Below are 27318 nucleotides of genomic sequence, written 5' to 3'. Positions count from 1 at the left end.
AAGACCTTATGTGAAGCTCTTTCTCCCTGTCTGTACCATTTGCTACGCTCATTGCTGAGAGTGCACTACACCGCGAAGGAAGTTTTAGAAAAAAGAATTGTCACCGAGGCGTGAGAGATGAGTTCCGGGGACATTCGAGGTTTTTGAACTAGAAAGCATGACAAGGCTTATATGTGGAGGGCTCCAGCATGCGAGTAGGATATAGAAAGGAAAAAAGAAAGATTTCCTGTGAAGGGCTCCAGTATGCGAGTAGGATATAGAAAGGAAAAAAGAAAGATTTTCTGCGAAGCAGTGCGTTCCTTATAACCTTGTTCGGAAGACCCGGAATGCCAGTCCCATGGTTTCAGACATAAAGGCTCAGTCAACGTACCATGGATTGGGTCGCGCTATCGTCTAGAACGTACGTGCTACAGGTGACTTCAAGTGTAATCAAGGGCGGTATCGACATTCTCAGATAGATTCTTCCAGGCGAATGAACTGCATTGCTGGTGCTAGTGACCGTCCTGTGTCAACCTGATATTTGTACGGCCTTCTGGATACAATCGCATTCATCTACCTGTATGTACTACCGGAGCATATTCTCCTGTTTGTAGGAATTGCCCGTCCGCGCATAATACAGGCCCCGTTGCTCAAGTTCGTTCTGGGACGAGATTATATTGGCTCGAAATAAGTCAAGTGGATATTAAGACGAATTCGTGTTTATAGCCGGCTCTGTGCAGTAGACAAAGCCGCCCGCAAAGAGTCCACGGTGATTATAATATAACAGACTTGTCTGTATATCTCTCTTGTGTGTCGTGAACATATAATCCATGCCTCAGGCACAGTTTCAGCCTAGACTTGCAACAACGTGACCTTCCCCGGATCGAGCATGAATTCGACCAAGAAAGAAAGAAAAAGAAAAGAAAAAAAAAAGAAAATTCGAACCGATCCTCTGGCTTCCCGGCTTCCAAAGCGCTTCGGTGGAAGGAATCGTAGCCAGCAAGGCGCTCGGCCGGGGGCCGGGAGATGCCCCAAAAGCAGTCATTGTGGCGTACACCCAACTAAATATCTCAACGGCGGTCGGACGAGAGAAAAAAGCTTTGCTAACGAAAGCAAACCGCTCCGGAGGATACCGAGCGGAGCATCCCGACACCATGTGTACTGTAGCTTGGATCCCATCCATCCATCCAAACGTCCAGTGTTTTGGTGCTGCAAGCCAACGTTCTCAGAGCATGGGCTTCTCGAGCCTCGCTGGCAGGTGGAAGGGCCGATGTTGCCTTTTGAGGCATAATTAGTAGAACGTTCGGACAGCTGTCTATGGATCCATTATATGGCTCTCAGCTGCTCGCTTACACGCGACCGCGACGCGACAGGAGCGATTTGCATGAAGCTTTCTCGGGTGGGTTCCGCTTATTTCGTCCTTTTCTCGCGGGATGTGCCTTTTTTGATGTGGGATGGATGGATGGATGGATGCAGCAGAACAGACCAGACTGGACCGGGCTTGCGGGCTGGGTGAGTATCTATGAGTAAAGGAATGAACACACACCCTGGCCAGGCTTGTGTTGTTGGGGATTCCAGTATCATACACCAAGGGTTCTTCACTTGTAAGTGCTTTACCCACATCAAACGCAGCTGCTCTGCTAACATTGTCTCGCTATTGTCTCGCTGTGAGGCTCCTGCTACTGGTGCTAATTATACAGCATGCCAGATCGATCAAACTCATACGTGCGTGCAGCACGCGCCTCGAACCTCGGTTCCATGGTTCAATACCTCATCTTACCAAGACCAGGGGCACGGTTTCAGGGGAATGAAACACGAGAATGAAGCTGTCCGTCCTGTCTACAACACATGGACATGCACCTTCGAACCCTAATTATTCTAAGAATACATCCTTGGTGCAATCTGGCGTGTCGTTGGCGGACCAAACTTCCCAAGCCGATGATTTGGCCTAAAAAGTTTACTTCTGGCACATGAGCTAATGAGAGCATGTTGTGGTATCGTGGGGTAATTGATTAGGGGCAACGAGGCTGGGGGGTGTCGTGTCGATCTCGAGGGCAGCTGGTATCCACTCTGCAAACCTTATTTTGAAGGGACCATATGGAGGTTTCGCCCAACGCCAAGCTGAGTCACGATAGATTTCAAATACAATGGAGGGGAGGAATCTGGTATTTTTCGTAACCAGCCGTCGTTGTTCTGTCGATAATAGGGTGAACAGTCTCCTATATCCCATCCATCCTCCCTCAAGAAAACGCCCAACACCAGCGACCCGAACACGAACATAAACGACGAGGAAGCATTTGAAATCAAAACATTTCAAAATACCACTCTCTACGAAACTCCCGGACCCCCTCCTCCCCTTTGCCCCTAATTAGAGCTTCTGCCCAGCATCGCCATCCAGCCTCACACAAGTCTCAAGAAACCATCAAACAACTCATCTCCCCATTCCATCCGCCCGGTCCCCTTCCAATCACCTCCACCTCCACCCTCAAAGCCCTTGCAAGCCCAAGCCCAAGCCACAACCCAGACCCAACCCTCCTCAAACCAACACACCTCCCCAAAATCGTACCTCGTACACGAACCCCCTCCGTACCTCCCTCCCCCCCCAAAACTCATCTTCCTTTCGGAACGGCTCGGCGCGTGTCGTCGGGGCTGGCTCCCACGCACGACCACTACAAGCGCGTAAGCCCACCCCAAACCCCACTCTCTGCTCAGTGGCGGGCTTCCTTCCTTCCTTCCTACCTGATACCTAGCCCCACGCACAGATAACTACTAGAATGGAGGAGGAAGGAGGAAGGAGAAGGAGTAGGAGAGGCCTCACTCAGCACAGCACTCAGCACAGCGCACAGCACAGCACACAGCGCACACATAGCGCATAGCAGACTTCATCATAGCCCAAGCACGCACCCAGCACGCACCCAGCACACAATCTGTCCGAGCCGAGCCCGGGCGGCGGCGGCGACGGCGGCGGGCATAGATCGGAAACGAACTCTAGTTTTCTTTAGCATTTCGGAGATATCCCGGTCTCGAACTTCTACCCGCTCCAGTTATTAATTAGCGAGCCAGCGAGACACCTCCTAAACCTGAACTCACACCATGATTAGACAATTTTGCAGAACAGTGCGGACGAGGATATATCCACCCAATGCCCATCCCAACCTCACCCACCCACACACACGTAAATCTATCTACAATCAACGATGAATCACACAACCACAATAAGAAAAGTAAAAGAAAAAAAGGGCTGTTTTCCAGCGGACCGTGCGCTGGGCAAGGCTGCATGGATCATGGGGTATGGGATAGATGTATGACTCGTTGTATGGTGTGCTACTTTTTGGGAAGGGAGGGAGGGATTGGCGCGGTTTTGCTTGGGACTGGGACTTGGACTGGGAGGGACATGGATTGGGCTTTGGAGAGGGGCTGGGATTTAGATGGATAGAGGCTGGGATTTAGATGGATAGAGGCTGGGATTTAGATGGATAGAGGCTGGATAGAATTAGGTCTAGGATGGTGTGGTATGGTATATCATAGTATAGTATACTATATAGGATGCTATGCAAAGTACCAGAAAGCATTCAGTCTAACATAAAGCACGAATTACATATACAAGTCCGTACACAGTCTATAAAAAAGCCCACTAAACCCCATCAAACCCCATCAAACACCCATCCCCAGAACCCAAGTCCTCCGTCCAACTACCAAGCAAGTATATCCAAGACCACCACGCGCCTCACCCCGCCTCAAGCAGCGTAGATCTCATCACGGCCATAGATCCGTATATCCCGTCATGCACGGCGTATGGCTCGTCATATAGCAGCATACATACTGTACATACATACTCATAGCTAGCTAGCCAAGGTAATAATTAGAGCTGGGTATACCTAGCTAGCTAGGCAGTAATTAGGTATTAGAAGCGTGGAGGACCTAGTAGCCCTGGTTGCTTCTATTCAGACGGGGATCATGGATCTATTATATTACATTGCGATGTGATGTGATGTATAGGTATAGGTATAGGCGGGAGGAGGTAGTATGACAAGGCATGCATGGTATATATATTAGTGATAATAAGGTGAGTGTGCGAAGGCAAGACGCAGGATTGACTATTATCGACATGGAACATAACATGAGTCTAGGTAAGCGCGTAGACGGGGGAGGAGACACACTCCACTAGTTGATAACAGTACACAATACTCTCTATATCTATACACCTCATCACACCATAATCTACCGACTACTCTCTCTCTCTCTCTCATTAACCCCATCACCAACGCTACTCTGCTCGCCACGAGAGAAAATAAACCTAAAAAAAAATGTCTCACGTTGCCGCCTCCGTACAACACGCTCCCACGCGACTTACAAGTAACACAAAAGCTCCGCTCCACTCCACACAAATACCAGCGCTGCGTTTCCTGGCCACGTGTATAATTACCCCCAATCCACGTAGCCGGAAACGCGCTGTGCACACACACACCTACACACGACCGGGGGCGCTCTTGTGCGACGACGACAAGGAGGCCAGACTAGGAAGAGATACAGTGTGCTAAGACGACCTGCTCAATCGATGTGAAGCAGTCCAGCCAGCCCCCTAGAGAAGACAGAAACGGGATTATAATTACTGCATTTTTTGCGAATCTTCGATCATGTGAGTGGGTGAGTTATGTGTGTATGTGGATGACAGGACCAGCCAGCAGGCGGCCGATCCGAGAAGATCAAAACCTTGCATCATGCATGTCTGTCATTCCAGCCAACCCCACCGTGGACCGATCATGAGGTGTGCTGGTACGATAGGCGCCGCTGACGAGGCCATTGAATACGATATTGCAGTCCCGACTCGCCGACTGGACCGCCAACCCTGGGATCAAGGAGGGCCACGATAGGTCAGCGAGAGCGCCTGAGCTGCAGGAATAGATTGCTGGGTAATTAGCGTCAGAGTTGGTAGAGGCTTGCGCCAGGAGCTGTATGACTGCGGCACAGTTCGGGCCTTTCCTCACGCGTCCACTTTGGCGGGTTGGGCAAGCCCTATGCCCGTATGCCGCACCGCGAGAGAAGGTTTACTCGGTACCGTGGGGTTAGAAGGGAATTAATTAAGACAGACGGGAATACGAGAAAGTGGGAATGGATCAGGTTTAGAGCATGTGACTTGTACCACGTATAATAGTATGGTATTTGGCTGTAGTTTGGTAGATCGCACCGCTGGTGATATATGTGACAAGAGTCTCGAATAGATAAAAACATCTTGAGTAGAAAATCGTCATGTCGTGGATCGTTAGATGGAAAGAGAATATATGGTTTAAGTGAAAGATGGAAGAGAGGTCGTGCCTGCCGTGCGTTCGATTCTGAAGCGTTCCAGCTTCTCTTCGACCGACTTGACGATTTCTGGGTCAAACTCTTTTTTTGGTTTTTTGGGACTGCAGCTCGTTAGTTTTGTGAGGTTGTTGAGATCCATTTTTGATCATCCAGCCACTTACGGTTGTCGTGTGCACGTCTCACAGCGCTCATGACTGCACGTACAAGTCCTCGAACCTGTGGTGAAGAGGCTTTCGCAGCAACAGCACGTCCATCGAATCCTTTGCCGCGGCCTCTTCCAGGTTCGATTTATGGTGGGCATTTCTTCCTCCGAGCTTTCATATGGCGCGTCTCCCGGGTAGCCTTCGGGCCATTTCTTGGATTTTGCCGGTTCTCTCGGACATTTGGTGCATCGCGAGTGCTGGCAATGGTGGCATACTGCGGCGGTGACAGGCTGGAAGTGAGTGTGACATTTGTGACACGTTCGGTGGATCCGCTGTCGGGTTGGAGCGTAAACCAGTTCTCCGCCCGACTTGCTCGTGATTGTCAAGTATGGAGTGCTACTCTTTCGTCGTTTCTTCAGTTCTCCGATAGCGTCAGCCGTCTGCATCTGGATATCTTCGATCTCCGTTGGCCTATCTGTCCGGTCCTTCTTCGGTGGGTATCGAGGACACTTCTTGCAGCGCCGGTGTTCACAGTTCTTGCACGACCTGTCCAAGCCAAATGAAGTCTCGCATTTGTGGCACGTTCGATGGACGCGCATACGAATTGGCTTCTCAACTCTTTGGACATGGGTAGTAGTAGCTGTAGCCACCCATTCATGAGCCTCCAACGTCAACCCGTATTTCGCAAAGAGTGCGCGTGCGCGTTCTTGCTGAATCGCGCTCTTAGCATATGCTCCCGGGACTGTTGACGGGCTGGCAGAGGTTGATACAAGCTGAGGCTGTGGTATTGGTAGCTCATCGCTATGGAGCATGTCAGCAACTTGGACTTTTTGAGAGGCTACAGCAGAGGGCGCATACATTGTCTCGGCAATTGGAGCTATAGCAGCCGTAGTTGTGGTTACCGGTGTAGCAGACGCAGCAGCAGATTGTGCAGTTGAGGACGAGCCAGGCATTGCATTCTTGGAGCTGCCTCTTCGCAACACGGAGCTCAATCTCTTGACATATCTGCCAAAGCTTCGTCTCTTGTCCGTAGATGAATCGACAGCAGCCGGTGAGGAGGCAGGCTGGTTAGACATTGTGTGCAGTGTGGTAGTAAACAGGGCTGTCCTAGGGGGGATTGACAGGACACTGCAATCACTTGTCCTTGTTAGAAGGCGATTCCTGGTCCATGAATACCAGATATGGGTTAGGGTTGACAGCACTGGGACAGATGATCTCGCGATACCAGCGCGCCGGGAGAAGTGGGTGCTTATAGACCGAGCCTCAGGACCGGGCAGCGAACGATGAGTTTGGTGGGGGGGCGAGGCAGAGAAAGGGTGTAGATCCGGTTACACGGTCTTGGGCGGCTCCATGTGTCAAGATATAGAGAGATTAATACCAGGGACGAAAGGGCGTAAGAGCGGCGAGGAGGTGATAAGAAGAAGAAGAAGAAGAAGAAGAAGTCGAGATGGTAATAAGGGAAGCAGAAAAGGCGGAGGGGGGCGAGCAGTGGATAATTGAATGGGCATGGGATAGCGGTTGTAATAGTTTAACCTGGAAGGTAACCTTATAGAGACTGTATGTTTGAGCAGGCAAAGCGAGCCGGGCGACCAGGGGGGGGGAGGGCCAGCCGGAGAGAGGGGAGTAAGGCAGCTAAAAGGCAGTAGTGACGGGGGATCGGGGGGGCGCCATTTAGCCCTACAATCGACGGTATCTGAGTATCACTCCCCAGCCCCGGGGCGGCGTAGAATGGTATGTAGTTACAGGCAAAAGAGCCCCACTGGCACCAACACGCTGGTATGCGCCAGTGCGAGCGCCAACGCCAGCTATGTAATACATACTAATACAGTATACATAATTAGCTTCTCATGTCCGCTCCGCTGCACTGGGCAGCCTGTCCTGTGCCCGCAGCCTGCAGCCGTGCCTTCATCTCTCATTCTCTCTCTACACTCTCGTCTTCTCGCCAGCCTCTCAACATCTCCATTCCTCGCTCTCTGTCTCCGACCATCCTATCTGGCTTTGCCTCTCTCGGCTGGAAACACCGGAAATTGAAGCTCCGTCATTCGTTGAGTCTTGTAACTGTACGTAGAGAGAGAGAGAGAGTTCACGCCTCTCCGGCTCGACTGACCGCTCCACCTCTACGATACAAAACGCCAAACGCCAAACGCCACACCCTCGTCACATACATCAACACAATCAGCATCAACTTGCTGCATCTGCTGCATGCTGGGATTGCACAACTATGCATCCATCCATAATATGATTTGTTGTTGTGGTGAAGAAGCCACAAGGCCAGCATCAGACGAATCATACCTTCGCGGCTACCGGTCGTGACGCCCACTGGCCAGCTCGCCTCCGCCGACCATCCATTTGCCTGCTCAGATTGCTGGGACGCCTGCATTATGCCTGCATGCTTAATGCCTACAACCTATGCCACTTGTCTCATCTTCCCACTCGCCTGGGTCTGACGATGCTGCTGGGCAAGTCGTGGCCGTTCGCTTGACGTCTGTCGCGACTCAATCTGCGCCCTGTTCCCGGCGCCTATTCCAAGAGCCCACACATCGCCAACTTCCATCAGTCATGTGTTGATGCGAGGCAGAGAGTAGCAATTCTGCTTTTGCGCGTGCTTCTTCAAATGGATGGCCATTCAAGAGCACGGACACATACCATCTTAAGTCTGCCAAGTTCACCACAGGCGGATGCTTGACAAATCTCGCACCAACAGTGCCATGGCGATCAACCGATCCTTATGTCAACATTGCCCTTTCTGCCACTTACCATTCGTCTTCAAGGCCATTCTCGTATGCTGACAGATAGATTCCAGTCTTTGGGACTTCTCCTACTTCACGAGTCGTACAGTCTTCGAAAAGTAGCTTAGGCCTTCAGCGCATGCTCCCGTGTGCTTGTCTGCCATGCCAAGCCTATCCACACTTTTTCGAAAAATCCTCTCTGTTCGTCGCATCATTTCAGTCAAATCTTGAAGCGTGGAGCAGCTAACCATTTCCACTGGTCAAGATCGAGGCAGAAGTCTAATCCATGCCAATTGCAAGGAAGTCATGTTCCGATTGCTCTGTGCATCCTTCTTCATTTCGCTTTCAGGACTCGCTTCTTCATGGATGCTGTGGAACTGTGTGACCATTTGGAAAGTTTACCAGTACAGACCCACGTGCTTCAGGGCGTTAATGTCTACACAGTAGTACAGCAGACTCATGCGTTGATTCTGTCACCAGACCTCTGATAGTACATGCGGTCCTCTTTCCTGAAGCGGTGTCGATGGTGCCTGTTGCTCGCGAGGGCATGGTGGCCCAGGCTAGAGCCATAAATCATGCAATTGCCATCGTTAGACAGCAAACCGTCCCAAGTGCTTCAGAAGAATAATTCGAAACCGTTGAATCGACCGCCCAGTCCAGACCATGCGTCAATGCCATGACCCACTTGCTTTTCCGGCTTTACTTCCTGATGGTACAGCGGTCCGTTATTACTCCCCGGATTCCGCTGCAGATCGGCAAGAAGGCTGAAGAGCCCCTATTACAAGCTGTCGTGAGATTGCCAAACGTACTGAGCACAACATGATGTTTGAACTGCAAAGAATAGCTAAGGAATGTCGATCTGACTTTTGACAGCTCGTATCGATGCCGCTGGCACCGGATTACAATTTCTAGCCTTCAAGCCTGCTGCCGGACCATGTACGAACGAATCTCTCTCGTACTCGGTAAAAAGATCCCGGCAACGTCAAGCAGGGACCCCCTGTCAAACGTCGGACTATCACCCAACATCTGGCAGAACTAAGCGGTCAATCCATAGCCTTGTACTGGAGCATTGCCTATTCGGGAACCAAAAGTTACACCTTCGCACGCCCCTGCAGCTGCAGTGTGGAAATCAGTCTTGTCATTATACGTGGGTCAGGAAAGCCTTTTTGTTGTCCCAAGCCCGTCATTGGGGACCGACCAGACGGTTACATGGATACTATATGCAGCAATGGCATTCGGACTGATATGTGGATGCGGCTCATTCTGGCACGTGTCCTGCCTGATCATTGTTCTGGAACCTAACTGTTATTCATCAACACAAACCTTCAGCTATTAATATCCTCGTGCTCTCAGATCGCATCGCGCATGCTCAAACGCACTGCTCCTGCACGATCTTCACTGCTTGTCGAAACTCACCGACAGACCCAGCCCCAGCTTAACATACTGTACTCTACTGCACTGCATCATGTCCGTTCCGCTGCATTCTGCCCCACCCGCCTCGCCTTTCGCCCTCGCCGTGGCAGCAGCCCTGCTGCACAACAGGCATATCATCATCCTTCGCTTCCCACTCACTCCCCGACCTAATTACCCACAACTTACGAAACTCCCCAGTGGAGCCATCCGCGGACAAGATGGATGTGATCGACGAGCGAGCCTCCCCAAAAATAAATGGGAAAATCCGGCATCCCCACGAGATCGACGAGCGACTTCAAAAGAAAATATCTCCATCCCCACAAGTTCCCCGCTTGCCCAGCAAGAGACCATCTTGGGAAAATTGCCCGCGTCTCCGAGAGCCTCTCGCTGATTCATGCTCACTGATACCTGATATGGAAGTTGTATCCCCGGTGGCAATTGGTGAGTGACAGCAACGGGATCTCTGATTGCCGGCCCTTGTGTGTGTGTGTGTGTGTGTGCGTGTGTGTGCTTTTCCTTCGCGTGGTGATGCTCTAAGTATGTATGTATCGGACATGTGCTGTCTGCTGTGACTCCGGAAGCACAGCTACGTCCTAAAGCAGAGCAGAGCAGAGCTTCAGCAGAGCCACCCCCCCTCAAAATCATTTCCTACCGCTACACATCCGCGGAGATGCTCGTATACAAGAAGACGGCGAGAGCGAGGCAGGAACGGAATCCTGACGCGTAGACTTTGCGTGATGGTTGGGCTAGGTGCACCATGACATTTTGCCCAGCCATCACACCCCCATAGTAATTCCTCAGCAGTGAACAAAGAACGAACGAACGAACGGACTGACTGACGAAATAACTACATCCCATTTACCACCAGCAGCGAAGTCACTGGTCCATTCCTCAGCCCTAACCAATTCCCTCCTCCAGAGCGGGCAGGATCACAACTGAACGAAACAGCAGATTCAAAGGCCCGATCTGACTTATACATACTAGAAGAAATGACTGATTGAAAAAAACAAACAAACACCAACAAGTTCCCAAACGCTCGTCTCGTCGTGATATATATATCAATCCCCAGGCTCAATCAATCAATCAAGCACATAAAAGTGCACCTCAGCACATCCATCAGAACCTCTACTACCTCAACCACCCAGATCTTCAGAATATCCCCCCCCAAACCCATCTCAGTTTTCAACACCGGTGTTGTTGTGCACACAACAGAAAAAAAAAAGGACCGCCGGGGTGTTGTTGGTTTCTTTGGCCCCCAGCAAATAAATCAAAACAAAAAACAAAACAAAACGGATATAATTACCTTTCACAATTTTTTTTGGTTTGGAGGGTTGTTTTTAATACTAGTCGTTTTCTTGTATTTTACCTGTATTTTACTTTCTTTCTTTGTCTCTTACTTTCCTTCTTTCCTTCATTCCTTCTTTCTTTCCTTCCTTCCTTCCTTCCTTCCTTCCTTCTTCTCCCGTACGCAACACCCACCACTGCTTCCATTACATTGAAGTTTGTCCTGAAACGCGGAGTCAAACAGTCCTCGTATGTGCTATGTATATATATACTAAGTAAGTAAGTAAGTAATTATCACGAACAGCCAGCCAACCAGTCAGTCCAGCCCAACCCAGTCCCGTATATCCGAATCAATGCACACAAGCCGGAGAACCTAATTAGTCACACGCAAAAAAATACGTCATCATATTGCCCATCATGTCCATATCCATACCCATGCTGAACCAACCAACGAACGCGTGTGAGAAGGTGTGTGTGAGGTGTGTGTGACCTGCATCTAGCTAGACGTCATTTCATGCTCTCCTTCCCAAGGGTCCCTCATGCACCTGCCTACCTACCTACCTACCTATTGACCTACCTCTAAAGTGCATATTCAATGGGCTTGGCCTTAGGTTGAAAAACAAAAGACTAAACTGGATAGAGTACACTTGCATGTAGTATTTATTCTAAAAACACACAGCTAAGCTAATCATATCTCCTCTGGAGCGAGGATACAATACCGAGTCCCTGACTTCAGAAACAAAGAAAGAAAGAAAGAAAAGATACCTCGCAGCACCCCCCTGAAAACCCAAGCCTATGCCACATAATCCACATACACACGTACACACACACACACACGTTATCGCGCAGCAAATCCACCACAGCCCGCCACATGTCCTAAAAATGCGGTGCATTCAGCGCCATCCCCATCGCCAAACCCGCCAACAATCCCGCACTCGGAAGCGTCAACACCCACCCAACACCAATAAAGCCAATCTGCCTCCAATTCAACGCCTTGACATCCAGATTCATCAACGCAACCCCAATCGTCGCCCCAGTAAGACACTGCGTCGTACTAACCGGCAAGCCCATCCGACTAGCAATCAGAACCGTAATCGCCGTGCCCAGCTCCATCGCATAGCCCCTCGTCGGACTCATCTGCGTAATCTTATTGCCCATGGCCCGAATGATATGGTAGCCCTGAAACCAGAACCCGATGCCGAGCAGGGCGCCAGCCGCAACGAGGATCCACGTAGGCGTCTTGCTGCCCTCGGACACGAGGCCGGTCTGGTAGATGCCGTAGGCCGTGGCCCAGGGGGCAACGGCGTTGGCGACGTCGTTGGAGCCATGCGCGATTGACATCATCATGGCCGAGGCGACTTGGGCGTAGGTCCAGAGGTGCTCGACGCGGTTGTCGTAGCGTTTGGCGCGGGCGTGCACTGCTTGCACGTGGCTGTCCGCGTGGCTGACGCAGTCTCGCGTGACGCCTTGCAGGAGGTGGTATTTTGTGTAGGCCCATAGTCGAGCTGGGCGGTAGAGTGGGAGGTCGGCTGTGGATGCGAGGAAGCGGACTTCTGGCTCGAGGGGAGGCTTGCGTGTGCTGATGCCGGCTTCGCCTGCTTTGTTTGCTTGTCGTGGGTTGGCTGCGTTGTAGCTGTTGACGCTGTTGAGGCCATTTACTGTGCTGCTTTCGGCTCTAGATGCCCTGTTGCTGTTTGCTGTTTCGGATGTCCTGTTGCTAGGATGAGGCTCGAGCATACCTGGGTTTGGCTTTCTGATGACTACGAAGCTTTTCTCTCGGTCCTCCTCAGGAGACTGTGCGTAGTAGTTTATCACGACCTCGCCGTCGGGATTACCTGGGAAATACAGTGGAGGATCCTTCCGGTACAGCAGCGGGCCAAGAGGGAGATGGTAGACCCTGCATCGTGCATCCTGTAGCACGAGTCGACGATGAAAATACGGCTTGAAGAAAACGTAGCCAATGACGAGTACTCCGAGGAAGACTCCAAAAACAATACCACAAGCACGGCCAGCTCCCAGTTCCTCAGGCGAGCCAACACCCGGTGCTTCAATCGTGATGAACAGCGCGAGCACCGCCGCGGTGAAGGCCAGATACCAAGGAATGACCGCCATAGCCCTCTCAAACGACCTCTCCCGCTCAAGAATGCCGAACTTGAGCGTACTATACAGAGCTGCCGAAATCGCACCCGCAACAACAGGTCCCGCTCCCCAAGACGCAGCAATCTGCGAGACACTGCCCTTCGACCACCCCCACGCAATCCTAGTATTAGACGCGATTCCCATGCCAACCAGGGCACCGACAATCGTCTGCGTAGTAGACACAGGCCATCCCCACATCGTCGCAAGGTACAGCCACGTCGCCGACGCGGCCTCAGCACAGCCCATGCCCAACAACAGCGTAGCCGGGCGCTCTTCGTAGCGACTAATGTCAATAATGTTATTTCGAATAGTGCCAATCACACGGCCGCCGAGGGCCACGGCGCCCACGAACTCTGTGATGATAGAGAGGATGCCGACCTCGGGCATTGTGAGCGATCTCGCTGCGATCGAGGTGGCGTACGAGTTGGCGACATCGTTGGCGCCGTTGAAGAATGATGAAAAGCAGAAAGCGATTGAGATGATGGCGATTATCCAGTTGTACTGTGGTAGGGCGACAGCCATGTTTGATGTTGATGGGGGAACGGAATGGTTTGTAATGATGGATGGATGGATCAAGAGTGGATGCTGGACTTGGGGACCGGTTGAGAAGATATTGGTTGGGTTCTTCCATTCGATAACGACTTCCTTGTGTGTTCGGGCGACGGCAAGAGATGCCCTGAAGTCTGAGGCTCCCGCCATGGTGGAATTGCGACGACTGCCAGGAGAGATCCAGCTGTGCTGGAAGGTATGAAAGGGTGTTTTGTACAACTTGTGCAGGAGCTTGGTAGAGTATGCGGACATACAGACGAAAGCAACGCAGAAAGAAAGAGAATCAAACTGAAAACTTCTTATTGCGACTCTAGAAAAAGGTATCGTAGACTTGAACGCCAAACAATGCAGTGATGGTCAAACATGGCTCCTCAACACCGCCTCGTTTTAAGCCTGCGACCGCCATGCCCCCAGCTATACCGTCATTATTCATAGACCCAGCTACATATCATCGACCGCGCAATTAGGATGCAGCACATAGACAATCTTGCCGTCCATGTCCAGACCCTGGCCTTGCTCGTCTGCTAGTCCTTCGCCACGGATGCGCATAAGAATATTGTCCTGCGCCAGCTGTTAGCTTGCTCCTCTCAAATGAGGGTATCGACCCTAGAATCAAACATACCTTAACCATCCTCCGCACCACCTTCTTTGCGAGCGTCCGTTCTGTTTCCATATCTTCTTGCGTCTCCAGCTCGTGCTCTTTGGACTCGAGGTACGACACCAGAAGGTCCTCCTCCTCGACACCATCTTCCGCTTCTCGTTGATCCTCGTTGACTTTGCGTACCATGAAGTTGTGAATAGACATGTACTTGTCGTAAGTGATCTTCGTCTTCTCCTTGGCCCCTGCATCTCTAGCAGGTGTGGCACTTGGCTCTCTCCTTGCAGGCCCTGCCTCGTCCATATCTTCGTCCTCGTCCTCAGCCATGGGCGTGTCTCCATCAGCATTAGCATTCCCTGCCTGCTCAGCATCCTCGTCGTCTTCGACCTCGACGTCGTCCTTCTCGACCGAAATAATACTTTGGCGCAGGAGATTGTATGCCTCGCGTACGAATTCAGGCGTCACCTCACTCACACAGGTAGCTTTAGCGATGGCTTCGCTGAGACGAATCATACTCTCAAGCTGGCGGACTGTGATGCGGTAGCTGTTACGGCCAATGCCGCCCTGGGCATCGTCGGCACGAAGCTCTTTATATTTCTCGACCAGAGTCTGCTTCGCTTCCGGTGTGAATTCAGGCTTGAATGTTCGCGCAAAGCGGATATAACGCTGCAGCTGGGCGGTGCTGAACTGTGGTTGCACGGCATCGTCGCGCAGACGATGGATATTTACGATGTGTTCGGCCAAGTGACGGTCAACACTCTCTTCGCATTCGTCAAGAACGACGAAGAAGAGATCGAAACGAGACATGATGGGCGCACTCATGTTGACATTGGCGCGCAGAGTCGTCTTACGATTGTAGCGGCCCCCAACCGGGTTTGCGGCAGCCAAAATCGATGTGCGAGCATTGAGCGTTGCCTGGATTCCGGCTTTGTTGATGGAGATGGTTTGCTGTTCCATGGCTTCGTGGATTGCGACTTGATCTGAGATATCCATCTTGTCAAATTCGTCAATGGCACAGATGCCATTGTCTGCAAGCATCAGGGCTCCAGCTTCGATTGTGAATTCGCCAGTCTCCTCGTCCTTCACAACGGCTGCGGTCAGACCGGCCGCAGACGATGCCTTGCCAGAGGTGTAGACGGCACGAGGCAGGAAAGAGCAGATGTACTTCAAGAATTGCGACTTGCTTGTACTTGGGTCACCAACGACACAGATGTTGATGTCTCCTCTGAGTGCCATACCCTCAGGTGTGACTTTGCTTACGCCACCCATGAGTTGCAGCAGGAGCCCCTTCTTGATAACCTGGTGGCCATACACCATCGGAGCGATGGAATCCACAAGTCTCATGAAAATGTTTGGCTGATGAACCATCTGTCGCAAGTCTTCGATTTCGGCGGGGGACAACGTTGAAAGATACTCGGATTGAGCTTCTTCACCTGTAGCAGTGGTCTCAAGAGGCGCAATCTGGTTGAGCGAGGCTAGAATGTTTCCAGCTTGCCCATTCAGATGTTGCTGGGCAGATTGACCTGGTGTAGAGGTATCTGGCGTGACCATGCAAGCCAGGAAGGACATGCGGTAGGTCAAGTCTCGGACACCAAGATCTTTCAGTCCGCTCACACCACTTCCTCCTGCATCGCCACCTCGAGATCCATTCCCTACGTCTCTTACTGCCTGTGGCCGTACTCCGGGTACCCGGAACTGACTCACATCGGGAATCACTATAACTGTTCCTGTGAATATGCATTTCTCTCCGGCTTTGGCTCTGTCGACCATTTCACCGCGCAGAATGACATCCATTGTGCGAGGCATGCTACCGGTAGGGATCTCGGAGCTGTTCTCTTGGATACGCACTTTCTGCCAATCCACGAAAGTACTCTGCCGTATATCCAGTCGCCACATCTGACGATTACCACAAGTGCGGTTTGGACATTGTGTAGGCTCGGTATATTTGAAGGTCTGTTCGATATTTGGAACTATGGTATTGCAGACCTCACAAATAAAGGTAGCCTGAGACAGTTCAGGTCGTACTTCCGATGTACGAGTAACGGTTCCAGATATGGAGAGCAGTCTACCGATCGATGTTGTTCGTAGCTGTCGCACGCGCGACACGAGAGGGAGGTTGTAGAAGGCAAGGGTGAAGATCTTGTCAGTCTGTTGATTCGGCGTCTTGTCCGCTGTAGAATCGTTCTGGCTACTCATGCTCCCAGCGACGGATCCATTGGTAGCAGAAGAATTCGACGCAGGTTGCCGATGCTCTCTGAAGTATTGTGGCTCGTATTTCTGAATCAAGCTGTGCAAGGCGCGTACCATGTACGGCAGAAAACGATAGTACTCATCAGCAATAGCAGCTGCAACCACGCCATCTTCGTGCCTCAAAAGGTGTGTGAAATCGACATAGAGCGTGGAAAGGTTATAAACTCTGAGCCCATGTATTTGCGCGACGTAGTATTTGTCGGTTTGTATACTGCTTGCTGGTGCGCCGGACGAAGAGGGGTCTTCAGCGTATCTAGTGAGGTATATTATTAGGAGAGAGAAACCCATGATGCCTCGCAGTTCTTACGCTTCTAGGAACTCCTCAAACCGCTGCGACAAGGCCTCTCCAGTAACATCGATTACTCTTGGGATATCGGCATCAGGCCCTGCAGTATATGTTCTTCCAGTAGTACCTCTCGCACCGACGACTTCGTCCTCAGCGTAGCCATCAATATCACTGTTGGCGCCCGCGCTTTCTGAAGGAGGCCCCCGAGGCCTGGAAGAAGATCGATTTGTGCTACGTCGCCGGCGACCGGCCTGACCGTCGCTGGATGGGAGAGGACCGTCGGAATGGATGACTGCATCGACAACGGAAGACATTGTTGGACTCGGTACAGCAAAAGTTGTTGTTGTTGTTGCGAAGGACGAATAGAGAGTGGCTAGGGGGGCTTTTGAGAGTGGGGTGAAATTCGTGAGACGCGTCGGACGGTCGCGGTTTTGGCGCGTAAGGAGGGGACGCGTCAAATCAATTAAGCCCTATTTGGGAGTAGCGCTTCTCAAACTCACAGCTGGGCATCTTTTCAGAAAATCAAAGAGGAATGCACTACCAATATGTTGATATACAGGGCCTCGAGTTGTTCCTGAAAGCTTTCAGCAGCTGATAATTGGCAATATCAAATATCAGAGAGAATGCTAGGCTTGAAAGTAATTAAGTGTTTTAATTTCGATTTATCACTGAGCTTGTCAAATCGTATGAATCTAGGCAATTATTTGTGTTGATATCTAATTATATATCGAACCTTTCAACCATGAATATTTTTTTAACACATGAAACGGACCATTGTCACGCTGGTTGGCACGCACGCTCTTGTGCTGAATGCTGCCTCAGGCCTCAGGCGAGCGTTAGTCAGCTCAGGGTTACTCGCTTTGGCGATTACAGTCGGCAGTGTGTGCGCAGGGCAAGAACAACACCAACAACCGCACTCACGACAAGCGCGGGCCGACCTGAGATAGCATTATTTTCCTCCACACCGCTCTACTCACGATACCCGACACGACTCTCTCCACAACCTGCTTTCTGTGCTTGTTTCGCACCGCCGTGCCCCTGCCCCTCCTAAACAGCGAACTCTGAGCCACCTCCAGCCGTCTCCACACGTCATTATACATCCCGCATTCCGCAGCTGTGAACTTCAATAATCCGTGAAGACGTTGGACTCGTAGAAACATATACTTCCCGATACTCACACTCGCTTCTCGCAAATATGGATACAAATATGGAGGATGTGAAGATGCCTCTGGCAGAGCCCATGCCCACGGCTCCGTCTGAGCCAGCGTCCATTCCCACCTTGGATGGGTGGATTGAAAGTCTTATGAGCTGCAAACAGCTGGCGGAGAGTGATGTACAGAGGTTATGCGACAAGGTAATAATGCTCTTATCCTACGTATTACAGTCGTTGCTAGAGATCTGAGAGCTAACTGAGTCGCGTGGCCAGGCAAGAGAGGTGTTGCAAGACGAGTCGAATGTTCAGCCGGTGGTAAGTCTGTTTGCCTGCTTCAATACGCAGTGGAAGCTCACATGAATTGCAGAAATGTCCTGTAACCGTTTGCGGCGACATTCATGGCCAATTCCACGATTTGATGGAACTGTTCAAGATCGGCGGACCAAACCCAGACACCAACTACCTGTTCATGGGTATGGCATCCGGACCTTTGCCATGCGTTAATTGCTGACCGCTTGCCTAGGTGATTACGTTGATCGCGGTTACTTCTCTGTTGAGACGGTCACTCTACTTGTTGCTCTCAAAATTCGATACCCGCAAAGAATTACCATCCTCCGTGGCAACCACGAATCCCGTCAAATCACGCAGGTCTATGGTTTCTACGATGAGTGTCTTCGAAAATATGGGAATGCCAACGTCTGGAAGTGCTTCACAGATCTGTTCGACTACCTGCCCCTGACCGCCTTGATCGATAACCAGATCTTCTGTCTCCACGGTGGTCTCTCCCCAAGCATCGATACGCTCGACAACATTCGTGCGCTAGACAGAATACAAGAAGTGCCCCATGAGGGTCCTATGTGCGATCTGCTTTGGTCCGACCCAGACGATCGCTGTGGATGGGGAATATCGCCCCGTGGAGCTGGGTATACCTTCGGCCAAGACATTTCAGAGGCCTTTAACCACAATAACGGCCTGACACTCGTGGCAAGAGCCCATCAATTGGTTATGGAGGGCTACAACTGGTCACAAGATCGCAACGTGGTGACCATCTTCTCTGCGCCAAATTACTGCTATCGCTGTGGTAACCAGGCTGCAATCATGGAAATTGACGAACACCTCAAATACACCTTGTAAGTCGGACATGCAAGCTTTCTTCTCGACACCAGTTCTAACAGCGGCACAGCTTACAATTTGACCCATGCCCGCGTGCTGGCGAGCCGATGGTTTCACGTAGGACGCCTGATTACTTCCTATAGATGGGCATGAAAATTGCATGTTAACGAAGCTGGAGTTTCGCGTTGCATGGGATAGGTAGACTACATATAATGCTATCCGCTATCCTGTGCACAAAGTGAGTTAGTGAGTTAGCTCGTATCTATATACTCTATGCACGCGTGAGTCGCTGGAGCCTGCTTGAGTCTGCTGGAGCCCATCCGCGCTCGAGTAATGCAGACACGCGTGAGGTTGACGGACCGAATGTAAGACGCGGTAGTGCGTACATAGGATGGCAACAAACTAAATGCAGAGATGGCATGAACTCTATACATATTGTCATTTGACACTTTTGTCTACACAGAGTTCTTATTTCTTCATCTCGTGCTTGAGCCGCGCCCTAAAAGGGACGAACGACTCAGGCTCCAGACGTTATAGTGATAGCTGCCCACCCACCATCTGCCGACCAGGTTTTCCCCCCCTCTCCCCATCATGTCTTCCCGCATCACCCCTGCCTGGAGCATTCACCACCCCTTCAAATTTCCTGACAGAGCCAGAGGAAACGAAAACCGTCGTCTTGCCTCTTTCGTCGCTTCCCAGTGTGCCGCCACGAGCATAATGAAGACAGAAGAAGCGTTAGTATCCATTTGGGGACGTGTCGTAGATCCAGGCCAACCGATACGCGCGCCGTTGCAGGGTTAGCTACGCGAGAGTGGCAAACCAGAAGACCAAAAAAGGAAACCATGCTCCCCAAAAGCACACACTGCAATGAAAATCTCGACTGCACCCGAAAGTGATTGGTGATGAGGATGATGATGAATGATACCGTTAACAGTGGAACGCCTCGCTGTTCGTAGTGCAGGACTGCTCGAAAGAACGCCAGAAAGGACCAGGGAAAACATGGAGAAGTATGTACTACATCAGACGCATTGATGTTTCCGTGTCGGGAATCGGACGACGTTGAGATGTTGACCTTGCGAATCACATGTATGGTGGTCCTGGTGGTCCGCCCCTGCCGCGACCAGGATGCATCTCGTTAAACATGTCAAAGTTACCAGGGCCGCCCGCATGTCGTCGCGGAACACCCATCATGTCCTGGTGCATGCTCATGTGAGGAAAGCCTGGTGGTGGGCCTCCGAGTCCAGGTCCTGGGGGACCGTTGGGACCAGGAGGGAAAAATCCAGGTGGTGGTCCCATTGGCTCTTGTCTTTGGTACATGCTACGAGGCAAACCCTGATTCAAGCCCGGAGGTGGGCCCATTGGGGGTGCATTGTTGCCCTGAAACTGCATGTGCGGGGGAAATGAAGGACCACCAGGTTGCTGCTGGTGCATACGATTGCCAAATCCGGGAGGTGGAGGAATGCGATCTTGCGGTGACTGTATGCCTTGATTCTTCATCCAATAAGGTTCTGCCTGCTGTGGGATACCCATATTGCTCATTTGTAGCCGTGGCGGATTGTCATTGGTGTTTCGTCTTTGAGAAACCGCGGACATTGGAGGGTCGTCATACAGGCCTGGAGGTTGACGCGGTGCTGGCTTCCGAGGCTGCTCGTGTTGAGTCAGCTCTGCAGATCGACGAAGCATATCGCTGTCGTTCATGTCAAAGAAGCCCGCATTGGGTCCTCTGGCCTTCGGCATCTGAAGATTCGTGCCCCTCTCGCCATGGAACAGTGAATTGTTGTCATGAACCAAATGACCAGGATCATTCTGGGGAGTCTGTGCTGATGTGGATCGGCTTGGCTGTTTGATGAGATTGAGAAGGAACTCGCGGTTACTCGTGTCAGTCTGTGCAGCTGGTCTATTAAGGAGAGGCTGCTGGAACCCTCCAGTTTCTGGGTTTGTGCTGTTGCGAGAAGGTGCTTGGTTTATAGGAGCTTCTCGGAACTCAGTCTTCGTAGACGGTTGGGGGATGTCCCATGGGGAGTTGTTAGAAGGCGAAGATATGCCAAAGGGCGACTGCTTATTCTTCGGAATAATGGAATCCAAGATAGCATCTCGTTCTTCCTTTGATCGAGTACTTACGTGTCGTACGGCTGGTTGTTCCAAACCCGGTGGAAAGTTTGGTTTCGCCACATCCAGTCCAGCTCGATGTCTGTTTCCATTGAGAGGGGGCTTTGGGGGCACCGGGCTGGGAGACACCGTGGTGTTGCCTAGCATCTGTAGAATGCGTTGAAATCCTGCTTTGTCGTCGGCAAATTCCACCGACGCAGCAGCGATTGGAGTTCCCTGTGATACGGTAGCTTCTTCACCGAGCTTCTCTTCCTGAGGTGAGAACAATGATGCAAACCTTGAAGGTTTCGACTTGTTTGCAGCTGCGCGTGGGGCGGCAGTAATCTCGGCGTCTTTCGCGCTGGTCTGTTTAGATTCTCCCCAGATACCGAATAGCTTTTCTGTGCTTCCTTCAAAAAGTTGGGTAGGGGGTAGTGAGCCAGCAGTCTGAGATGGAGGGACAGAGGTCTTTGTGGGCTTGGATGTTTCGAGCGGTTTTTCAACGGATTCGGGGGCATTCATTACGTCGTCTCGTCCGGATGTCTTGTTCTTCATTTCTTTCATCCAGCGTTGGAAATCCTCTTGTGTGTGGCCATGCTTCTTCTCAGCGCCAGCAGAGTCAGTGGCCATCCACTCCGGGTCATCGTCAGTTCGCCCTCTATTCCACTCGCGGTCATCACGCTTGTCTCGAATATGTTCCCGGTCACGATCTCGTTCACGATCTCTCCAGCCGGTGCTTTTGGTGGACGAGAATTTGCCATTGTCTGTGTCTTTATTTTGCGCTGTATCTTCACGACCCCATGGCTGTTCGAAACGACCCCTTCCGGCGCCATTTTTTCGGGGATAAGTATCATCTGGCTCGTTTCTATCGCGATCTCTACCAAGGTGTCGTTGCGAGCGCTCTTGCTCATCTTGATCATGGACTTTCTGTTTGCGAAAGACGGACCAGCCCTCAACATCTTCACGTGGCCCCCGTCGGCCATTGGCGTATGGCTGCTTCTCACGCGGCCGCTCGTTGTCACGATCCTTGAACGAACGTTCTCGGCCAGTATAACGGTCTGCGTTGGTTCCATCCTCTTCATGCGCAGATGATTTTTCACCCGTTTCGGATTGCTTAGCGATACGGACCGCCGAGGACGACGTGAACGCGAATTTGGGGGGACCAAGGACAATGTCCTCGCCTTCTTTGCATTAGTGTAACACGAGATACGAGGAGTGGGTTTCATACCTGCGCTTGAACGCGCGAACTGGCGTGTGGACAGGATCGAGGGACGTTGGTTTTCATGATCTGCGGTAGAGGTTGAAGGGCGGCTCTTGCGATGGTTCTGGTCACCTTGATTCCTGTATTCGTTAGTGGAAATGTATACGTGCGCGACAACGTTTCTTACTCCATCCATTGCTCGATAGAAGGAAGCTTGTCCGGCTTGCGAACAAGCGGAGAGTTCCGGAGGTGCTGTAGCTGATCTACTGTATATCTTATAACAGGTTTGCTGTCCATGGTTCGTGTGCATGTATACTCTGTGGAGAAGTGACGAGAAAATTGTAGAAGAATGGCGTATATAGGTCGGGTAGATATGTAACTTGGGATACTGTGACGGTAATGTTTCTCTGGCGGCTTTGTGATGAATTGGTATACTGCAATGAATGATATCCAATGACAGGTGAGAATAGAGCGAAGGAGTCACTTCCAGTTAGGCCGAACTTGGGACGCGGTGTTGAGAGGTGTTGAGAGCGTGACGTAGCGCAAGCTTCGATTCGACCAAGTGCTGTTTGGCGGCTTAAGAGGGGTGAATACAGTGCCTGCGTACCGAGATAGTACTTGATTGATCCAAGTCTGCCCCCGACGAAAGTATGCCGGACTCTTATCTTACCCTGACGGCCTGATGGCGATTTGTGTGAGCTTGAGAGGTAGTGCGGGCAAACCAATGGTGGAGGTGATGGGCGAAGGTGAGATATTGAATAGAGGCAATCGGCTGAGACTCAAGAAGTAGGTCGCTTGGGGATCGTTATATGGTTCAGTTGGTGTGCGAGAGTTCGATTCGTTTTGGAAGCAATTCACTGTTGTGGTCGTCGCTCTCTCGCAGCTCCATTCGGAATGCCAGACGGAGACCCACTTATCGGGCGGTAAGGCATCTGGCAATTCTAACAGCGACACCATCACGTGTCGGGAAGGCTACTACTCCAATACACATCCATACTTCAGTCGCCTTCTACACTTCCGGCTTCTTCGGCCATAGTTGGCCTCATTTGGGCGGTTGAGAGCATGCTGTCCCATCAGTCTACCCTGTCGTAGAATTTTTTTCCAAGCTACGGACATCCAAGCCAGGACCCTGAATCGCGCGATCAATCCTACAACGACGACACACTCGCGCCAGGATGGATGACATCGAAGCCCTCGAGGCCCTGTCTCTAGTCTCCAAAGTCGCCTCTGAACTACAAAATCACTTGGGCATTAGCGACAAGACACTTGCTGAGTTCGTTATAGATCAGCATTCGAAATGCAGTTCTCTTGCCGAGTTCAAGTCAAAACTGGAGGAGATGGGCGCAGAGTTTCCACAAAGTCTCGTGGAGAGCGTGGATCGCCTGGTGCTGACGATGCATCCGAAATACAAACGCAAGAACAGTTCGGATCCCAAAACCCAGGCTACAGAAAAGGAACCAGAAAACGAAAGGGACAGGAAGGCAAGAGTGTTCAAAGGCTTAGCGCTGCCGGATAAGGAGCTGGAGTTTGAGGTTACGAGCAAGGAAGACCTAGAAGAAGACGTCAAGCTTGGTGAACTGGATGACACGTTTGCTATGCTTGAGGGCCTCGCAGGGAAGGCTAAACCTCCCGTCACCTCGGACCAGTCCCGCAAGCGCTCTTTCAGATCGCGTTCCCGATCAAGATCGCGGTCACCGTCACGCAGCCCAGCTCGCCACAAGCGACGTGTCGACCGCAATGACGATTATCTATTTGAAGATGAGTTTGGCCGCACAAGAAAAGTCAAGAGCAAGGACACTAGAAAACCAAGGAGGCGACGCCGCTCTTCGACCGACTCGGAGGTACTCGTGAGACCCCCGACTCCGGAGATCGATGAGTCGCCCATCATGTTCAAGATCTACAACGGGACAGTCACCGGGCTGAAGGACTTTGGCGCATTTGTCAACGTACTGGGCGTCAAGGGAAGAGTAGACGGCTTAGTGCACGTTTCGCAGATGATTGACGGTGCTCGAGTAAATCACCCGTCCGATATCGTCTCGCGTGGACAAGAAGTGAAAGTCAAGGTCATCAAGATGGAGAACAATCGCATCAGTCTCTCCATGAAGGAAGTGGACCAGGTCAGTGGACACGACTTGACGCCTCAGAAACGAATAGCGTCCGGTGCCAACATGGAAGGAGTGGGAGTTGGATCGAATGGGTTGAATGGGGACAGCCGGTATGGGGGCTTTGAATCGAACGTTCCGGTGATTGAAGGCACGCAAATGTCAAGACAACAGAGAACCCGGAAACGACTCACATCACCAGAGCGATGGGAGATTCGACAATTGATTGCCTCGGGTGCAGTCAAAAGGGAGGACTACCCTGATCTTGATGCTATACAGGACGAAAACCTTGATGAGAATGGAGAGATTGAACAAGAAGAGGATATCGATATTGAAGTTCGCGAGGATGAGCCTCCATTTCTTGCTGGGCAGACCAAGCAATCGCTTGAACTGTCGCCCATCAGAGTCATCAAGGCCCCTGATGGTTCATTGAACAGAGCCGCAATGTCCGGAGATGTACTGGCCCGTGACCGCCGTGAACTGCGGCAGCAAGAAGCAAGAGACAAGGCATCGCAAGAGGCAAGCAAGGTAGATCTCTCCGCCCAGTGGAACGATCCCATGGCTGGACCGGATCAGAAGAAATTTGCGAGCGACTTGCGGAATGCCAGAGCCAATGCTGCCAGTGCTCCTGTTCCAGAATGGAAGCGCATTGAACAAGGCAAAGACCAATCCTTTGGCAAACGCACGAATATGTCTATCGACCAACAAAGAAAGAGCCTGCCAGTCTACAAGTTCCGCAAGCAGCTGCTTGATGCCGTGCGTCAGCATCAGCTTCTGATTGTTGTTGGAGACACTGGATCGGGGAAGACAACACAGCTGACGCAGTATCTGGCTGAAGATGGACATGCGAATGAAGGCATGATTGGCTGCACACAGCCTCGACGTGTGGCAGCCATGTCGGTTGCCCAAAGAGTGTCTGAGGAGGTTGGCTGTAAGCTTGGGCAAGAAGTTGGTTACACTATCCGATTTGAGGATATGACGGGTCCGGAGACAAAGATTAAATACATGACAGACGGTATCTTGCAGCGTGAGATTCTGTTGGATCCTTTCCTGCACCGGTACTCCGTCATCATGCTTGACGAAGCTCACGAGCGTACAATCGCCACAGATGTGCTGTTTGGACTTCTGAAGAAGACATTGAAACGCCGCCCGGACCTGAAAGTAATTATCACCTCTGCCACCCTAGACGCAGACAAGTTTTCCGAATACTTCAACAAATGCCCTATTTTCTCCATCCCAGGTCGGACGTTCCCGGTTGAAATTATGTATTCTAGAGAGCCGGAGTCGGATTACCTGGATGCAGCACTTACGACGGTGATGCAGATTCATCTCACCGAGCCCATGGGCGACATACTGCTGTTCCTGACTGGCAAAGAAGAAATTGACACATCGTGCGAAATTCTCCACGAGCGAATGAAAGCCCTCGGACCCAGTGTGCCGGAGTTGATGATTCTGCCCATTTACGGTGCGTTGCCAAGCGAAATCGCCAGTCGCATCTTCGAGCCTGCTCCACCAGGGTCGAGAAAGGTGGTCATCGCCACGAATATTGCCGAAACCTCCATTACCATCGACGGCATCTACTATGTCGTGGACCCAGGGTTCGTCAAGCAGATGGCATATGATGCCAAGCTTGGGATGGACCGACTGCAAGTGACGCCCATATCCCAGGCCCAGGCGAAACAAAGAGCTGGCCGCGCAGGCAGGACGGGCCCGGGTAAATGTTTCCGTCTGTACACAGAAGCAGCTTTCCAGTCTGAGATGCTGCCCACCACTATTCCAGAGATCCAGCGGCAGAATCTTTCAAACACCATCCTTATGCTCAAAGCTATGGGAATCAATGACCTCCTCCACTTTGACTTTATGGACCCACCTCCGACGAACACTATGCTGACTGCACTCGAGGAGCTATATGCGCTTTCGGCCTTGGACGACGAAGGCCTGCTTACAAGACTGGGGCGCCAGATGGCCGATTACCCCATGGAGCCGTCCCTAGCCAAGGGTCTGATTACTTCTGTGGACATGCAATGCTCAGACGAGATGCTAACGATAGTGTCCATGCTTTCGATTCAGACAGTGTTTCATCGACCAAAGGACAAGCAGCAGCAGGCGGATCAGAAGAAGGCCAAATTCCACGATCCACATGGCGACCATCTGACGTTGTTGAACGTCTACAATGCGTGGAAGAACAGTCGATACTCGACGCCTTGGTGCTTCGAAAACTTTATCCAGCCGCGGTCGATGAAACGGGCGCAGGAAGTGAGACAGCAGCTCGTGCAGATCCTGCAGCGCCACTCTCGACAGGTCGTGTCCTGCGGCCGAAACACGATGAAGGTGCGCCAGGCGCTTTGCGGAGGCTTCTTCCGCAACAGTGCTCGCAAGGACCCGACAGAGGGCTACAAGACTCTGGTCGAAGGCACGCCAGTCTACCTGCATCCCTCGTCGGCGCTGTTCGGGAAGCCCACGGAACATGTCATCTACCACAGCCTCGTCGAGACGACAAAGGAATACATGCACAACGTCACCGCGATCGAGCCCAAGTGGCTCGTGGAAGCTGCACCTACCTTTTTCAAGGTGGCAGGGACGGACCGGCTGAGCCAGCGCAAGAAAGCGGAGCGTATCCAGCCGCTGCACAACCGGTTCGCGGGCGAGGACGACTGGAGGCTCTCGGCGCAGAAGAAACAGGGCAGAGGCGGCGGTGGGACGTGGGGATGATGATGATGATGATGATGTATCAATACGGACTCGTGTATATATTTGTTCTAGCTTGGGGACTGCTTGTCCTGAGTGCGTCGAAGACTGTCGTCATCATATCTGCAGTCTGAGACGTCAAGTGCCTTGCCTCGACTCGTGATCTCACGCCCTCGGTCTCGATATACTGGTCAGTAGAAAGACCCTGATGTTGACATCCTACCCGTTCCTCACCAAGCACTCTGGTAGCACCCGATCTGCCCAACCAACCATGCGGGACGGACAGAGAGATACCAAAC

General features: G+C 51.6%; 8 protein-coding genes across 8 annotated transcripts; 4 read left to right on the top strand and 4 right to left on the bottom strand.

Moving 5' to 3' along the window:
- The first annotated feature begins 1386 nt into the window (after positions 1-1386).
- EJ05DRAFT_139817 (uncharacterized protein) lies at positions 1387-1903 on the top strand. The gene is made up of 2 exons (XM_033739224.1): positions 1387-1583; positions 1680-1903. Exons 1-2 carry the CDS (start codon positions 1502-1504, stop codon positions 1850-1852), a joined length of 255 nt encoding a protein of 84 aa, XP_033596837.1. The 5' UTR covers positions 1387-1501; the 3' UTR covers positions 1853-1903.
- Positions 1904-4893: 2990 nt separating this feature from the next.
- Positions 4894-6588, bottom strand: EJ05DRAFT_139751 (uncharacterized protein). The gene is made up of 3 exons (XM_033739223.1): positions 6285-6588; positions 5445-6227; positions 4894-5384 (listed from the first exon to the last, which is right to left on the bottom strand). The coding sequence occupies exons 1-3, from the start codon at positions 6500-6502 to the stop codon at positions 5267-5269; spliced, it is 1119 nt and encodes a 372-aa protein (XP_033596836.1). The 5' UTR covers positions 6503-6588; the 3' UTR covers positions 4894-5266.
- Positions 6589-9566: 2978 nt separating this feature from the next.
- On the top strand, positions 9567-9968 carry EJ05DRAFT_479374 (uncharacterized protein). The gene has a single exon (XM_033744660.1). The coding sequence runs from the start codon at positions 9621-9623 to the stop codon at positions 9957-9959; it is 339 nt and encodes a 112-aa protein (XP_033596835.1). The 5' UTR covers positions 9567-9620; the 3' UTR covers positions 9960-9968.
- A 1760-nt stretch (positions 9969-11728) lies between these two features.
- EJ05DRAFT_443485 (sodium-dependent phosphate transporter 1-A) lies at positions 11729-13513 on the bottom strand (the record flags this gene model as incomplete). The annotated part of the gene is made up of 2 exons (XM_033742088.1): positions 11729-12569; positions 12648-13513. The coding sequence occupies 2 exons, from the start codon at positions 13511-13513 to the stop codon at positions 11729-11731; spliced, it is 1707 nt and encodes a 568-aa protein (XP_033596834.1).
- Positions 13514-13886: 373 nt separating this feature from the next.
- On the bottom strand, positions 13887-17142 carry EJ05DRAFT_139724 (MCM-domain-containing protein). The gene is made up of 3 exons (XM_033739222.1): positions 16696-17142; positions 14163-16641; positions 13887-14101 (listed from the first exon to the last, which is right to left on the bottom strand). Exons 1-3 carry the CDS (start codon positions 16986-16988, stop codon positions 13982-13984), a joined length of 2892 nt encoding a protein of 963 aa, XP_033596833.1. The 5' UTR covers positions 16989-17142; the 3' UTR covers positions 13887-13981.
- A 463-nt stretch (positions 17143-17605) lies between these two features.
- EJ05DRAFT_468783 (serine/threonine-protein phosphatase PP2A catalytic subunit) lies at positions 17606-19575 on the top strand. Its single transcript, XM_033742885.1, has 5 exons — positions 17606-18028; positions 18101-18142; positions 18195-18300; positions 18351-18957; positions 19011-19575. Exons 1-5 carry the CDS (start codon positions 17870-17872, stop codon positions 19081-19083), a joined length of 987 nt encoding a protein of 328 aa, XP_033596832.1. The 5' UTR covers positions 17606-17869; the 3' UTR covers positions 19084-19575.
- A 264-nt stretch (positions 19576-19839) lies between these two features.
- Positions 19840-22710, bottom strand: EJ05DRAFT_139701 (uncharacterized protein). The gene is made up of 3 exons (XM_033739221.1): positions 22417-22710; positions 22257-22369; positions 19840-22209 (listed from the first exon to the last, which is right to left on the bottom strand). Exons 1-3 carry the CDS (start codon positions 22524-22526, stop codon positions 20021-20023), a joined length of 2412 nt encoding a protein of 803 aa, XP_033596831.1. The 5' UTR covers positions 22527-22710; the 3' UTR covers positions 19840-20020.
- A 493-nt stretch (positions 22711-23203) lies between these two features.
- Positions 23204-27140, top strand: EJ05DRAFT_139677 (ATP-dependent RNA helicase DHX8). Its single transcript, XM_033739220.1, has one exon. It carries the CDS (start codon positions 23405-23407, stop codon positions 27041-27043), a length of 3639 nt encoding a protein of 1212 aa, XP_033596830.1. The 5' UTR covers positions 23204-23404; the 3' UTR covers positions 27044-27140.
- Positions 27141-27318: the final 178 nt, after the last annotated feature.

Source organism: Pseudovirgaria hyperparasitica (assembly GCF_010093815.1).
Source record: "Pseudovirgaria hyperparasitica strain CBS 121739 unplaced genomic scaffold EJ05scaffold_16, whole genome shotgun sequence".
Lineage (NCBI taxonomy): Eukaryota > Fungi > Ascomycota > Dothideomycetes > Acrospermales > Acrospermaceae > Pseudovirgaria > Pseudovirgaria hyperparasitica.
Note: the sequence above shows the minus strand (reverse complement) of the source record. Positions and strands in the feature narration are given on the sequence as shown.

Coding starts and splice junctions, on each gene's coding strand:
- EJ05DRAFT_479374 (XM_033744660.1), top strand. CDS start 9,621: ATGTCCGTTCCGCTGCATTCTGCCCCACCCGCCTCGCCTTTCGCCCTC.
- EJ05DRAFT_139751 (XM_033739223.1), bottom strand. CDS start 6,502: ATGTCTAACCAGCCTGCCTCCTCACCGGCTGCTGTCGATTCATCTACG. Junction 6,228..6,284: donor GCTCCAATTGCCGAGACAAT/GTATGCGCCCTC, acceptor CATGCTCCATAG/CGATGAGCTACCAATACCAC. Junction 5,385..5,444: donor GAGACGTGCACACGACAACC/GTAAGTGGCTGG, acceptor AACGAGCTGCAG/TCCCAAAAAACCAAAAAAAG.
- EJ05DRAFT_139817 (XM_033739224.1), top strand. CDS start 1,502: ATGAGTAAAGGAATGAACACACACCCTGGCCAGGCTTGTGTTGTTGGG. Junction 1,584..1,679: donor ACACCAAGGGTTCTTCACTT/GTAAGTGCTTTA, acceptor CTAATTATACAG/CATGCCAGATCGATCAAACT.
- EJ05DRAFT_468783 (XM_033742885.1), top strand. CDS start 17,870: ATGGATACAAATATGGAGGATGTGAAGATGCCTCTGGCAGAGCCCATG. Junction 18,029..18,100: donor TACAGAGGTTATGCGACAAG/GTAATAATGCTC, acceptor TCGCGTGGCCAG/GCAAGAGAGGTGTTGCAAGA. Junction 18,143..18,194: donor AGTCGAATGTTCAGCCGGTG/GTAAGTCTGTTT, acceptor CATGAATTGCAG/AAATGTCCTGTAACCGTTTG.
- EJ05DRAFT_139701 (XM_033739221.1), bottom strand. CDS start 22,526: ATGGACAGCAAACCTGTTATAAGATATACAGTAGATCAGCTACAGCAC. Junction 22,370..22,416: donor TCTATCGAGCAATGGATGGA/GTAAGAAACGTT, acceptor TAACGAATACAG/GAATCAAGGTGACCAGAACC. Junction 22,210..22,256: donor GTTCGCGCGTTCAAGCGCAG/GTATGAAACCCA, acceptor AATGCAAAGAAG/GCGAGGACATTGTCCTTGGT.
- EJ05DRAFT_139724 (XM_033739222.1), bottom strand. CDS start 16,988: ATGTCTTCCGTTGTCGATGCAGTCATCCATTCCGACGGTCCTCTCCCA. Junction 16,642..16,695: donor TTTGAGGAGTTCCTAGAAGC/GTAAGAACTGCG, acceptor ATACCTCACTAG/ATACGCTGAAGACCCCTCTT. Junction 14,102..14,162: donor TGGTGCGGAGGATGGTTAAG/GTATGTTTGATT, acceptor CAGCTGGCGCAG/GACAATATTCTTATGCGCAT.
- EJ05DRAFT_139677 (XM_033739220.1), top strand. CDS start 23,405: ATGGATGACATCGAAGCCCTCGAGGCCCTGTCTCTAGTCTCCAAAGTC.